The following is a 13925-nucleotide window of genomic DNA, read 5'->3' as shown; positions in this document are numbered from 1 at the left end:
AGCAATGAGAAGCATTTTCACTCTGCTCTGTCCAAACCTTAGCAGTCCACGTACTATACGTGTTTTTTTCGCATTTACTACGTTTAGTCAAAAGCTAGCGGGCAGTTTCGGTTTTCCAGACTTGGAAACTGACTGCTCTTGGAGTGGGGTCATTAGCCCTGCGCCATGATGGAGAAAGCAAGTCCCCTCACACAGTATACTTGAGGACAGTCACCTAGAAGGCGGGTGGGCAGGGCTGTTTTTCTTGCCGAGCACAGTATCCTCAGCCCCTAACAGTATCTAGCGCGTTTTACACCTTCGCTCGGGGTCTGCGAATCCTTTAAGAGCATGACCGTCTCTCCGGGGCAGGAAGCCACAGCAACCATTTAACTTGCACAAGGGTCCGTGCTACTGAGTAAGCCAACTAGGCCACTGTGCACGGGGCACAGCACTGCTGAACAAACACGGCGGAGCGACAGGCGCCGCGTCCCCGGCACAGCTGAAGGGGGAAGGGGAAGGGGCGCGGCCTCGCTGCTTCTAGGCGGACAACCACCCGGAGCCCGAAGATCCAGGCCAGTTTGTATAGGCGTACCAGAAAGGACTACGGAAGCAGCCGGCCCCAGGAACCACCACAAGCCCCACCACCCTCCCGGAAGCGGGCGCGAAGCGAACCGGAAGTGACGCGCTCTCTGCGCGCCCCCAGCACGTATTTCCTGCGCGCCGCGCGCCGCGAGCCGCTAGAGTCTCACAGGCGGTTCAGAAGCCTTCTTGGACCCAGCGCGATGGGCAAAAAGGGCAAGAAAGAGAAGAAGGGCCGCGGGGCGGAGAAGACGGCCGCTAAGATGGAGAAGAAAGTGTCCAAGCGCTCGCGGAAGGAGGAGGTGTGAGGGCCCGGGGGGCGGGCAGGCTTATTTCGTCCGGGGTCGCGGGCGTATCCGGGCCCCCCCTGTGAGGGGCGCTGGCGGCGGCCGGGCTGATCCGGAGCACCTCTGCAAGCCTCAGTCCTCCGCTTTAAACGGGGCACGTGACCCTCAGGGCAGCCCTGAGCAGTGAGCGCCGGTGGAGTGAGTGGGACTGTGGGAAGTTCCATAACGGTTGATGGTGACCAGGGGTATTTCTCTGTGTCTGTCCCTGTCTCCCTCTGTCTCTCCCTTCCTCTCCCTCCCTTCCTCCTTCCTCTCCTACCCTCTTTCTCTTTCCACGTCTTTAGCAGGGTCTGCAGATGACTCAGTGCTAAACGTAGAGGCGAGCGCTCTGTTCCTAATTGACTGTTGCTCAGGGACTCCCTAACCCGGCACAGTTTATAATGGTTAATGAGTGTTTGCTGCCTCCAGGCTTTGTGCTCCCTGGGCTTTCTCACAGCCAGTTGAGTTAGGTAGCTTTGGCGTCTCCACCTGACAATCAGGAAATCAGAAGCTAACAGGTTACGCAGGTCAGCTGTGAGGTGGCCGGGAGCTGAAATTTGACCAGACATCTCACATCCAGAGCTATTGACCACATACCCTGTCCCTTTTCTTCCTAAGGCATTCATGTGTCTATTTCGTCATCTATCAAATAATGAGGTTGGGCTCTTTTCTCTCTCCATCTCCTATTATTTTTCAGCTGGGGTTGGGGTGGGTGACTAAGCTGGAGGTCTTTAGGGACAACTTAGAGTTCTGCTCAGTACAGAACTCATGTCTCAGATACCTGGTGACATCTGCACACAGGTGGCGGTCACACAGATTGATTCCTTCCCTTCTGCACAGTCCTGCTGAAGCCCCATTTCTTCACCCTATCTGGGCGACCTGCATCTTCTGGGCTCTGCCGCCTCAGCAGCTCACTCCCCAAGGGCTTGCAGGGAAGGTTTTTAAAGACAGGGTGACAGAGGGGGCTGTCGCAGCATCGGCTCATGGACATTCTTCTGTTTGGGTGATGGTGAAGTAGTTGGGAATCAACGTCATCAACCTTCTGATTTCAGCTGGTCTGGAGTCTCCATCCTTGTGGGCAGCATGCAGTTAACTTCTTCCACTTGGTAGGGGTTTCAGTATCTGCAAAACAGCTCAATGGACATGGCTCAGAATGTCCATAGCTTAAAGTCAGAAAAGTCCTGACTTTAAGGCTAAGTTACTTTTATTTTGTCTTGCTTGACTTTTTTCTGCAATTTCCCACTCTTCTGATTAAATTTATTCTTTGGAACTTGAGAAGGCCTGGGAGGCTAAAGTTTTTCTACAGACCAGAGTCAGGCGGGGGACGTGGCGGGGGTGTGCGGTGGGGTGGGATGGGGTTGTTCTGTCCTGGGAAGACCCTAAAGACCCCAAAGTCTCTGTGAGAAGACAGCACGGCCTATGCTTCTAACAAAGGGGGCGAACAGACGTGCTCCCAACCACAGACATCATGGTCGCTCCTGTTCTCGAGTGACAGGGTGTTCAGTGCTTCCTGCTGACCTTGCCCAGCGTGCATCAGTGCCATGACTGATACAGCAGCTCTCCCTGCAGGCATGCTTGTCGCAACCATGCCTTCCTCCCACCTTGAGCCCGTCTTCCCTTCTGCCTTAAAGAAGGTAATGACACTGGACTGGAACCTCTGAGTTCATCAAGGTTCCAGTAGTCCCTTGTTCACCTGTCCCTTCCTGGAAAGAGCCAGTGGTTCAGTAACTTGTCTTTAGTACCTAAAGGAGCGTGTTTTGCACTCGGGACTTGGAGTCAGCAGGTCAGCTGTTACACAGAAGTAATAGGATGACAGGTGTTTCTGTGGACTCTTGTGAGGGTGCAAATTGGTAGAGTCAGTTGGGTCTTAAATTTTCAGTACATACAAGAATGGCAGATACAACATAGCAGTTGCACACATAAAGATTTAGCTTGGAAAAATTACCCCCAGCTCTGCAAAGACAGGTCCTCCAACAGCCATGGTAGTATTGCTTGTAGAGTTTTGGAGTTGAATCAGATGTTCAGCAGCAGTGGAATGGGTGGAGAAGCCGTGTGGCACTGCCACCAAGACAGCGAACAGACTCAGGGCATCAGGCCGCTCTTTCAGCAGGGTAAAGCAAAGAAGCAAGTTGCAAGGGAATATTCAGTGTGATGACATTTACATGGAATTGGAAAACTTGAGACAGTAATGTACAGAGCTTAGAGACACGTTAACAGGTAGTGAAAGCATATAGAAAGATGCCTGAGAGTCAGGAGCCCTCAGTTCCAGACAGCGGCTGCTTCCGGGAGATGAAGGGGGTACCGTGGGGAGGGGGGTTGCAGGTGGCTGTTCAAGCCCAGGGCAAGTGATGTTCTGCTGAAAGAAGCCAAGAGGGAGCCTGGGCAGCTGGAGAGTGAGGAGGTGGGGTGAGACATGAGGTGGGCGAGGGAGGAAGAATGGCCTGGAAGTATTTGTAGGTGCAGGAAGGACGCCTCTCCGACTTTTAGGCCCTGCAGAGTGTGGAAGCTGGGCGAGAGCTGGCATGAGGTGAAGTGGGGAGAAACGATGGAGGGACAGATGCCAGGTGTCAGCATGAGCCAGGTGCTAGGATGAGCATTGACAGGCAGGTGGGAGACTTTGCTGTGACAGACGGGTCAGCATCCCTGTGGGCTGGGGGACACTAGTGTAAATGCAGGGACCGGGTATGGGAAGTCTGAGTTCCAGCACTGCCCAGCCGTGTACAGAAATATGCACCTTAACCTCTAAATCTGTAGTTGTAACAGTGGAGATGTTCTTACACAGGTTGGTTGCAGCTGGTAGTTGACGAGCCCCCCGCAGTGTACAGGCACATGTCAGTAAGCAGACTGGCATGTCTGGGTCACTTGGAACTTACATTTTGTTATGTTGGTAGAAGGTGGAAACTAGATAAATGAACTTAGAAATGTCAGACCCTGCTCTGTGGACAACAAAGCAGGCTGGTGTGGTGGCCCGGGCTTCGGTTTCTGGCGGTGATTGAAGGTGTTGGCGTGAAATTGGGTGGGCTTGTCTGAGAAGAAGGCCTTTGGTGAGTGTGGGGAGTGAGGGTTTGGACTGAGATGATGCGCGTGCCGTGTGCCGGAAGCTCAGGTGCTGAGTGTTTGTGCCTGTGTCAGGTTCTGTGACTTTTAAGTGGAAGGAACAGTTCTAATTCTGGTCAGGTCGGGGGGTCTGAGGAGAGCTGACCCAGGCATTTGGCCATGTGTAACTGTTTGTCTGTCTGCAGGAGGACCTGGAAGCCCTCATAGCCCACTTCCAGACTCTCGATGCCAGAAAGACTCAGGTCGTGGAGACACCCTGCTCGCCACCTTCCCCACGGTAAGCAAGCTACAGGGTAGCTTCTGACAGTTTTCTGGTAGAAATTGGAAAGCTGCTTGAAACAGGCACCATGTTTTCATAAGTAACCAGGCACTTGGGCATTTCCATCATTAGAACCCACTAGATCAGCTCCTTCTAGACAAGGCGCTTTTTTCACCTCTGCCTCTGACGGGTGGGACAGAGGCAGTTCAGCTCTGTTGTTGCATGGAAGCACGGAGAGGAGGTCCGCCGGTCCTGCTGCTCATCAGGGATGTTTTGCGGGTTTGAAACCCCACCTGGTGACAATCTGTGTTTGAGAGTTTTTTTTTTTAGCAATGTTGTGTTTCTGCCATACAGCAAAGTGCCTCAGTTGTGCATGCATACATAAATGTTGTTGTTGTTTAGTTGCTAAGTCATGTCCAACCCTTTGTGACCCCATGGACTGTAGCCTGCCAGGCTCCTCTGTCCATGGGATTTCCCACGCAAGAGTACTGGAGTGGATTGACATTTCCTTCTCTATGTGTCTGAGGTTTTTAAAGGCTCCTCAGAGGTACAAAAATTAAAAAATCACGATGCTTTTCACTGTGCTCATTCATAGCGCTTTTATGTTCTCACGTGGAAAGTGTGACCATTAAACATAAAACTGTAAGCCATTTTAGATGGGTTTGTAGTTTATGTGAGGAGCTCCAGTGTCTGTTTGTAGGATTTCAGACCCGGTGGAAGGAGGAGGAAGGAGCAGGCTGTGGTTTTTCCTTGGCTCCTTATCCCTTTGTTCTTGACTCCTCAGCAAATGCCAGCAGTTCTCTGGTTTGATGCAGGACCCAGGGCTCCATCATTCTTATCCCTGCTCCAGGCAGAGCATGGCCAGGACACAGAGCTCCTCGAGCTAGGAGCCCAGGGAGGCCAAGTGACCCTGATGAGGAGATGCATGCCCTTCAGAGAAGGGGAAATGCCTAACTTCCCGAGCATCCAGGGCTGTCTTGTTAAGCAGAGAAATGATTTGCTTCATTTCCTTCAGGCCTGAGTGGAGGCCATGGCCCAGCACATCACAAAGGGAGGTGGTGGCGTGTCCCCTCTGCCTCAGTGGGATGCAGGACATGGCCTGAATCCCACGACCTTGCCCCCGGCATGTGGTCGTTGCCTTTCAGGGTCAGGAGCAGTGTGCTCACTCCTGAGCGGACACCAGGGGCTTTCCCTAGGCTCCCAAAGGTTCCTCCTGTCCTTCAGTTCATAAATTCCCCTGGGAGTTAGGGTTTATTTTCATTTTATTTGTCATGTTATCTTTGGGTCAAGCCTAAGGGTCACATATGGTAGGTGGACATGTTCATCTGAATTGTTGAAGCAGATAAATCCATGAGATCGTGAAGGCTTTACCTGTGCAGGACCCCTGAGGGAACTCGCTTTGAATGTGGGTTGATTTTTTTTTTGCGGGGGGATGACGTTTGCCTTAAAGTATGTTGCTCTAAAAGTCAGGTGTAATGTTCCAGTATAATTTGAAACCTTGGCACTGCCCTAGGTCACCAGGTCACTGGGCAGCCTCCTGAAGGAAAAGGGCAGGTGTTAGAGCTGAGATCTGCCGGGACACAGACCTTTCAGGGGTCACCTCAGTACCGTCTCACTTCCTACCACACCATCAAATTACAGGAAAAATCCATGAAAATCACCAAGTTTAAGTGTGTATATCCCCATGTCTTTGCTCAGAGGTAATTTAATGGGAGTGTGAGGGCAAGGTGCTTGGTTGTATTGGAGACCAGGGTGCACTGTTTTGACTTGAGGGTTTGACTACAGAGTTTCTCAGCCTATAGAATGTCTCTGTGTATAATAAATCCCCAGTTAACAACAACAACAAAAAAAACAGTTTTCCCTTTCCCTTTGAGAAGCATTGTTTGGCATTAATGTGGTAGAGGACATCTGGGGAACACTGCCCCAGGGGCTTCTGCACAGAGAATGTTTTCCCTCCCTGTGGCCATACCCTTCAGTGCTTCCTGCTGAGATGTCAGGGCTCACTTAAAACTCCTACAGAGCTGTTGCCTCGTCCTCATGTGTGAAAGTAAGCAGAAAGGTGTTTGCGTTTTCCACATGGAAGCAGTCTGGGATGTGTATTGAAATGCTTGAATAGTGGACCTCTGAAGACAGTTAGATTGTGATGTAGGAGGACAGAGCTGTGAAGCAGGATGGCTCTGGGGAGAGTGGCACAGGAGTAGGAGCCCCCTGTGCCTGTTGATGTTTAGCCAGATGCTGTGTGAGAGGCGCTGGGCCCTCCTGGGAGGCTAGCCTGGGTGTCAGTGTCCTGAGGGTGAGGCTGCCATTAAGGGTGGTGCCTCAGCTTCCGTCCTCAGCCTGGCTCCTCTTTCCCAGAAGTTCAGGACAAGCTGGTCCCTGGGGTGCAGCCTGTGGAGGGAGGGAGACAGGCCCTCAGTTTGGGCGTCATGTGGTTTGATTTTGTGTTGAGCTGCTGCTTGTGTCTCTTGCAGGTTAAATGCCTCCCTCTCCACTCATCCTGAGAAAGATGAATTAATCCTTTTCGGAGGTGAATATTTCAATGGCCAAAAAGTAAAGTATATATTTTATTCTTTCCCTTCAAATTTTCCTGAGTCTCATTTAGAGGGAAATTCCTCTTAGGCACTGATGTCAAATTCCCATTGTTCTTTAACTCCCCGTCATGTGTCCTGCCTCCACATGGCAGGACTGGCCTGGGGTGTGGTCCTTGACAAGCCACCAGGGTCCTTGCGGGCCCTTGAGGGTCACGGCTCTTCCTGCCTGCATGAGGTGGGCCACGCCCCGCTGTCCTTCCTCGTGATAAGTTCCCAGAGGTGTTTGAATAGGCAAAGTGCTGAAACATAGTAGAGCAATTGATAACATCATGAAAACTGTAAGTTTGATTTTGGAGCAGACCAGGTGGCCCTGTGTTTCAGAGCTACAGATGAAATAGTCCCAGAGTCCTGAGCTCAACTTCCCTGCCTGGCAGTGCAGGGGTGGTCTTTGTCTTTCTGTCGCCATCCTGGAGGGTCTGGGAACTGGCCTGAGGAAGCGCACTGCCCAGGGAGAGCTCGAGATTGAGCTCTACCTTCTGCTTGCTGTTGCTTGTGTGGAAGCATCGTTTGCGAAGTTCCTCTTCCTTCCTGCAGACTTTTCTATATAACGAACTCTACGTCTACAACATCAGGAAGGACAGCTGGACCAAAGTGGAGATCCCTAACCCACCTCCAAGGCGCTGTGCTCACCAGGTACGTGTCTGTGTGACCGTCGGCCTCCCATCTTCTCATGCTGGGGTCCTGACGCAGGATTCCGTGACGGACTTTCGAGCTGGCAACCTCCTCACTCTGCTGTCTCCGCCTGGAATGTGTTTTTTCTATTGGCTGTGCTGGGTCTTCGTTACCACGTGGGCTTTTCTCTAGTTGAGAAGAGCGAGGGCTGCTCTCTAGTCGCGGTGCATTCTCGTTGCGGTGGCCTCTCTCATCACAGAGCAGAGTCCCCAGGGCATGCGGCTCGGTAGTTGTGACGCACGGCCTCAGTTGCTCCGCGTCATGTGAGATCTTCCCAGACCAGGAGTAGAACCCATGTTCCTTGCATTGGCAGGCGGACTCCCACTGGACCACCAGAGAAGTTCTCTTGTTCATTCTTATAACTAAGTAATTGAAACAGTGTTGGGGCTCAAAGGTAGTTTGAAAGAGTGAAACCTCTCCAGTGTCAGCCTCCCAGGGCGTGACTGAAACATTCCTCCACACTGTGGTTCTCCTTCTGATTCAGTGCTCAGAAGTAGCCTCCTGACTTGAAATTGGGTCCACAAGGGGGACCTGCCTGCCTGAACTGCATCGACATCTCGTGCACAGCAAGGCTTGCAGCCATTTGGACTGGTTCATATTTTGGAATAGAAGCGTGCACTGCCTTTTGATTTAGAACCTAGATCTTAGTAAGCCTGGGTTTTAATTAGTAAATGGCTCTTGATAAGTTCGAGTCCATTCACCTGAGCCTACTCCAGCTCTGAGAACGTGTTCACCACGGCCTCCAGGCTAAGCACCAAGTCCTGTCCTGGTCCAGGAGTACTCTTAAGTACCCCCGCCCGATGCCCGGCCAGTTCCCGGGCCCCAGGCATGCAGGCTGAGGGGCTTCTTTGGTGGTGTTTTCTTACCTGTTTCAATTAGTTATTTTAACTGTCCTTGAAGAACTAGTATCATAAGAGTCTTTGAGATTTTGGTTCAGTCATTTGGGCAGTCTCTGATTCACATGCATATCTTGTGAGTACTTCTTGAGTCTGGGACTTAATTTTATCCCTGTAGGTAAGGTTGGCTTGCTATTTACTCTGAATTTTCCAACAAATCAGAACTATGGGAAACAGAAAATTGGGGGTGAAGTCTTTTGCCTAGAGATCATTACAGTTCAAATTCCACTGCATTATATTTTGAGATGTAAAAATTTCCTCATTTTGGACTAGTTTAATGAATGTGATAACAGAAGCCACGTTCTTTATCTTCTCTTTAATCAATCACGGGCAGAAGGAGTAGAAAGAGAAATCTTATATGTGCACCCATCATTCTGTCATTTCTCTGAGATCCTAGATTCTTGGGGGGTGAAGTTTATTTTAGCATGTAATTTGAAAATTTAATGCCATTTTCTAAAATTAATACAGCTGGTGAGAGAAAGGAAAAGGCCACAAGGCCCCCGAACGTTGCCCAGCAGCCTCGTGGACCTCACTCGTCAGGTCTTCCTGGTGCTCCCCTCCCGGGACCCTCCCTGGGTAGAATGTTCAGATGCTCCTGTCTGGGTGGACTGAGCAGGACTGTTGAGAGTTGAAGGGCGGGGGAGGAGGGGTTTGGGTGCCGCTGAAGTTCACCTCTTCTTACTCATCTGATGGTTTGTTTTTCCTGAAGCAACAACTCACTTGAAACAAAACGCGTTCTTGCAAACAGTAGAACAAACAGTTCCCTATGGTTTAAATAAAGAGTCACCTCTGTTCTCGTCAGCCTTTGTGTGCGCATGAGCAGTGAGTAGTTGGTGTTTACAGAATGCCTACTCCTGGGTGATTGGAATTGTGCCCACAGTGCCCAGGGGAGCTGCAGAAGGCATTTCCTTGCAGCTCAGTCACAGCTCTGTCACCTTCCACCTGAGCAGCAGGGGTGGCTTGCTCACTGGGAACTGGACATCTTTTACACGCGAGGCGCACTTCCAGGGCTGAGATGCACCAACAAAAGGACCCATTTACCATGTTTTATTATGTCCCCTGGGTTCTGTTTTCTTTGGTCCTGGTGGCCTGGCAAGTTGTTAGGACTCGGCTTTCCCAAAGTGGATGCATGTGGCTGACATCAGAATCCACTCACAGAGTCTGTGTGTTGTTTTGGACTCCATTGTGCCTTTTTTTTTTTGGCCTTTGGAGGGAGAGTTGTGACCTTAAGGTTTTCTGGACATGATTTTATTCCATTGAAGACAACAACACAGAAACCCAAATGGCCTGGGAAGCGTACAGCCTTGTGTGACATGTAGGAAGGTAGACACTGGTGGGGGAAGCCCTGCCTCGGCCTGGGAGCAGAGCTGTCCTGCTTTGGCCACTGGACGGTGTTCAACCTTTGTTAGGTCCAGGGAACGTTGGCCGTCAGTCCGTTCAAACCATTACTTCAAAACAACTGTGAGTGTGTATATGTGTGTGTGAACATGTGTTTGTAAAGGAGTTTATTGCTTTCTTTTCAAATACATAAATTAATCACTCCAAAGTGGGCCAGGGGGCTCAGTGGTAAAAAAATTTGCCTGCAGTGCAGGAGACACAAAAGCTGTGGGTTCCTTCCCTCATCGGGAAGATCCCCTGGAGGAGAAGATGGCAGCCCACTCCTGTATTCTTGCCTGGAGAATCCCATGGACAGAGGAGCCCGGCAGGCTACAGTCGATGGGGTTGCAAAGAGTTGGACACAACTGAGCGCATATGTGTGTATTTTCTTTGTACTGTTCTTCCCAGTTGATGCATTGTTTGTAATGCTATCCCAGGCATTAAATAGCTTCTATAATAAGATATTTCAAAACTACATTGTATCGCAAAGCGTGAATATACCACCCAAAATTCTTTAAACTCAGAAAAATGTGTTACGTTTGGGCCTAAGCTAATTTTCATGTCTGGTTTGAAGATTTGAAATAGTTCCTTACAATCACTGGGGTTTTAGAGTCACAGGAAGTTGATTTGTCTTCTGATAGGTCAATGCTGAGAGGATGCACAGAACTGAGTGGAAATGGCGTGGGGGGGCCACATCACCCTGCATGTGTCACCGGGACCCTCCAGTTAGTCCAGGGCAGGGGCAGCATGGTGATGGAGCCACAATTCCGCGGCATTAAGCTTAGTTAAGTGACAGCCTGTGGTGCAGTGAAAGCCTGGGGTGCTCCCAGGGTGCCTGGAGGCGGCGTCCTGGGAACCACTGTCTGACCGCCCAGTGTGTGCTTGTCCATGGAGGTTTGCTGGGGCAGGAGGCATTCACCCAGAATGCTTGGGAGGGCCTGGCGTTCGGCTGCCCCAGCCCACTTCTCCTGTCCCAGCCACACTGTGCCTGCTGCCTTGGACACTGCTTCTGAGCCCCCGGCCAGGAGCTACTTGGCCACTTGGTGTGAAGATGTGCCCTGTGGCCTGCCCTGCTGCCAGAGCCCTGGGACTGGTGACACCGGGGCAGGGTGGCTCTCCGTCTGCCCCCTACAGGCATTCACTGACTAGGCAGCACCCCCACATTTTTGGGGTACTGGCAGGAGTGATTTCTGTGAAGTCTGTCCCCTCACGTGATTCACATAAAAGCAGCCAAGTTGAGACTGTCTCCGCCAGCCACGCCCTCCCCGGGTGGGGCCCTCCAGGGAGGAGTTCTCCAGGGAGGGGCTCGTTGCCCACCGGCCTCCAGTGACTGTGGCTCTGTCGGCCCAGGCAGTCCTGCGTGGTCCCGTGTGAGCTGTGAGTCCTGGGCCTTCAGAACCAGAGGGCCAGGCCTTGGAGGCTGGGGTGTGGGGTTGGAACCGAGTGACCAGGGACAGGTCTCCAGTTGGACCGAAAGCTGTCTGGCTGTGCCCTGACCCATCACCATTCTCTCAACAGGCCGTGGTGGTGCCCCAGGGTGGTGGGCAGCTGTGGATCTTCGGTGGGGAGTTTGCCTCTCCTGACGGAGAGCAGTTTTACCACTACAAGGACCTCTGGGTGCTGCATTTGGCCACCAAGACCTGGGAGCAAGTCAGGTGAGGTGCTGGGTGATGAGCCCAACCCCTGGGCCCACGCCTGTCCCCTGCCAGCATTTGGAGCTCATGGCACGTGGCTCTGGGAAAGCACGTCGTGCAGGCCTGATGGTGATGGTGGCGGCACCGGGTGGCGTGTCCCGCGGTGACCTGCCAGGCTGTGTGTGACGCGTGCTGCCTCGTGGTCTTCAGCCTTGCCAGGTCTGTGACAGGTGTTTGTTCCAAGGAAGCAGGGAGGCACTGGAGATGTACAGTCACTGCCCTTTGCAGGGCTCCCCGTGGCCACGGACTCCAGCCCCAGCTGAGTGTCCCACTCGAGCTGCGCTCTGCTGCTGTTAGCTCGGTGACGCTTGCAAAGCATTTGAAGCCTCCGTCCTGAGTCAGAAGTTGTTCCTGCCGAGCAGGTCTTTACTTCATTGTTGATTGTAACTGAAGGCGGAGAATTCTGTAAGAAATACTGTGGAGGCTGCTCCATGCTAATACAGAAGTGCAGAGACAGCTCAGCCTCTGTTCCAGCCTGGGTAGAGTGGTGTGGCAGGGAAAGTGTCAGGTGCTTTATTTCTTGTCTTTTTGTCTCATGGATTTTTTTCCAAGCCTGCCTTCTGGGCCATGGTCTCTGGTTCTCAGTGAGGAGATGAGCAGAGGGGCAGAGCTGTGCTGAGCTCTAGGAAGAGCTCAGTGGCAGGGCGCAGCTGTGTGACTGACCAGAGCCCTGGTCCCTGCGGGGTGGAAGTCAGGGCATGGAGGCTGTGTCCCTGGCTTCGCCTCTTCCTCTCTTTGCCTCCATTCCCCTTGTTATGGCGCTGGGCTGCAGCCCCCGTGCCGCCCAGCCCAGCATGGTCCATAAAATGGCCAGGACAGTGTGTCTCGTGTGGCCTCTTTTCTTGCTGTTGCAGGGTCTGCGGACCCCATGGGTAGGGGGCGGGTGTCTCAGGGAGGGGTCCTTAGCCACACCCCAGAAGCCACAGGAGAGGGACTGCCTGAGCATGGTAAGGAGGAAGCCTTCTCCAGCGGGGATGACGCCACCAGGATAGTGGGGTGTCATGGCAGCTGTACAGCGGAGAGTGAGCTCGTGTCCAGAATAGAGACTTTCTGTCGAGCGGTCAGCAGCAAGCTCCTGGATGTGAGACAGCAACCTCGAGGGCTCCCAGAGCAGGTTGGGGCAGTCCGGTGGGGTGGGCGGGGCAAGCAAGGTCATGCTGGCCAGAGCGCTGGCAGCTTCCTGTTGCACACCTGCCATCCACCCCATTCACCTTCAGGAACAGACCCTAAAGAGATACTGCTTTTCATTTCATACAGGAAAGCATATATGGAAATATAGTATATGCACGAGAAACGAAGATGCGGAGCAACACGTGCCTTAGTGTATGTGCACACACACGTGCCTGCAGAGTGGGCCAGAGCGAGCTGCAGGCCCATATGTGTGCACACATACACGCACACACAAGTGCTTTTGTATACACACGGTCCAGAAAGGTCTGGATGTTTCCAAGTTTTCTTCTGACTCGTAGATCTTCTGTTTGTACCTGTTCTAGTATCGCACTCCATTTTAATTGCTATATGGTTACAGCCAGGTTTTTCTCATTTACTTAAAAAATTACTTTGCCATGCACTCATTGTTTTCATAAGAGCTTTAGGATCAATTTTTCAGGTTCTGTCCTTAACCATTCTAATGGGATTTCGATTGGATTGCAGTTTGTACATTGCACCTAGGGAGAATTAACACCTTTCTAATCCTCAGGGCCCCCCTCCCACGCCGTACCCCAGGAACGTTTCACATACCTGCTCTTAGGAGTCTTAGTTAGGTTTATTTTTTGTCATTCAGTAACCTTTAAACTAGCCCAGAAGTAGACTTGCCAGTCAGAGGGCGTGTGTTCCTAGAGCCTTCTCCTGTGGCACTGTGGGCACAGCTCTGAGCAGCACCCAGGGGTCTTGTCTGGGGTGTTTCTACATGTTTTCAGGCTCCATCCTTGCTTCACAGCAGCAGGCACTACCGCGGGGTGGCTGCCTCATCTGCACTAAGAGGGGGTGTCCTATAGGACTCAGGAGGTTCAATAGCACGAGTTGGTGGTGGAGTGGCTGGGAGACTTGTCAGCCTGTGAGGAGGGCTCAGAGCCGAGCAGACACCTGTGTTGGTGATTCTTGGACTGCAATGCCTGGGGAGCTCTGAAAATGTGTGTTCTTGCCCTCCTCCCTCCAGACGTCGTCTGATCCAGAGCGGCTTTTAAATGGGCTCAGGAATCTGCATTTGACAGCAACCCCTCCCCACTGCTCAGTGACCCTGATGCAGACGGCCTTGGATCTCAGCTGGAGGCCTCGCCTACCAGCGGGTCTCATGCTTATCTTAGGCACTGTTCACTGATGTGAAAAACGTCTGCTGCCCTGTAAGAAAACTCAAGTAAAATGCCTCTTAGATCCTTCACAATGAAAAAGAGTGTGGATATGGCTTCTGTAATTTATTACTTCTTGCAAAATGGAAGCACCTCCCCACTTGTGTGGCAGGGACATGAGGGCCTAATTGACGAAGCCCAGCATAG

The 13925-nt window shown here is 52.0% G+C and overlaps 1 protein-coding gene across 6 annotated transcripts in view; it reads left to right on the top strand.

The window, feature by feature from the left end:
- Window positions 1–675: 675 nt before the first annotated feature.
- KLHDC4 (kelch domain containing 4) overlaps window positions 676–13925 on the top strand; it is a 32345-nt gene continuing 19095 nt past the window's right edge. Inside the window, exons 1-6 of one of the 6 annotated variants that reach the window (XM_045163641.1) lie at window positions 738–860; window positions 2380–2518; window positions 4127–4218; window positions 6672–6727; window positions 7326–7424; window positions 11255–11391. Coding sequence is in view for 4 of the 6 variants with exons in the window: in XM_006046122.4 (XP_006046184.3) it covers window positions 762–860; window positions 4127–4218; window positions 6672–6750; window positions 7326–7424; window positions 11255–11391 (506 nt within the window). In the remaining 2 variants the exon portion in view is untranslated. Of the gene's footprint in view, window positions 861–2379; window positions 2519–4126; window positions 4219–6671; window positions 6756–7325; window positions 7425–11254; window positions 11392–11419; window positions 12378–13925 lie in introns of those variants that run through there. The other 5 variants (XM_044931143.2, XM_006046122.4, XM_025268503.3 and 2 more) reach the window with 5 other exon arrangements.

The sequence above is a fragment of the Bubalus bubalis genome, chromosome 18, assembly GCF_019923935.1.
Source record: "Bubalus bubalis isolate 160015118507 breed Murrah chromosome 18, NDDB_SH_1, whole genome shotgun sequence".
In the NCBI taxonomy this organism is placed as follows: Eukaryota; Metazoa; Chordata; class Mammalia; order Artiodactyla; family Bovidae; genus Bubalus; species Bubalus bubalis.
Note: the sequence above shows the minus strand (reverse complement) of the source record. Positions and strands in the feature narration are given on the sequence as shown.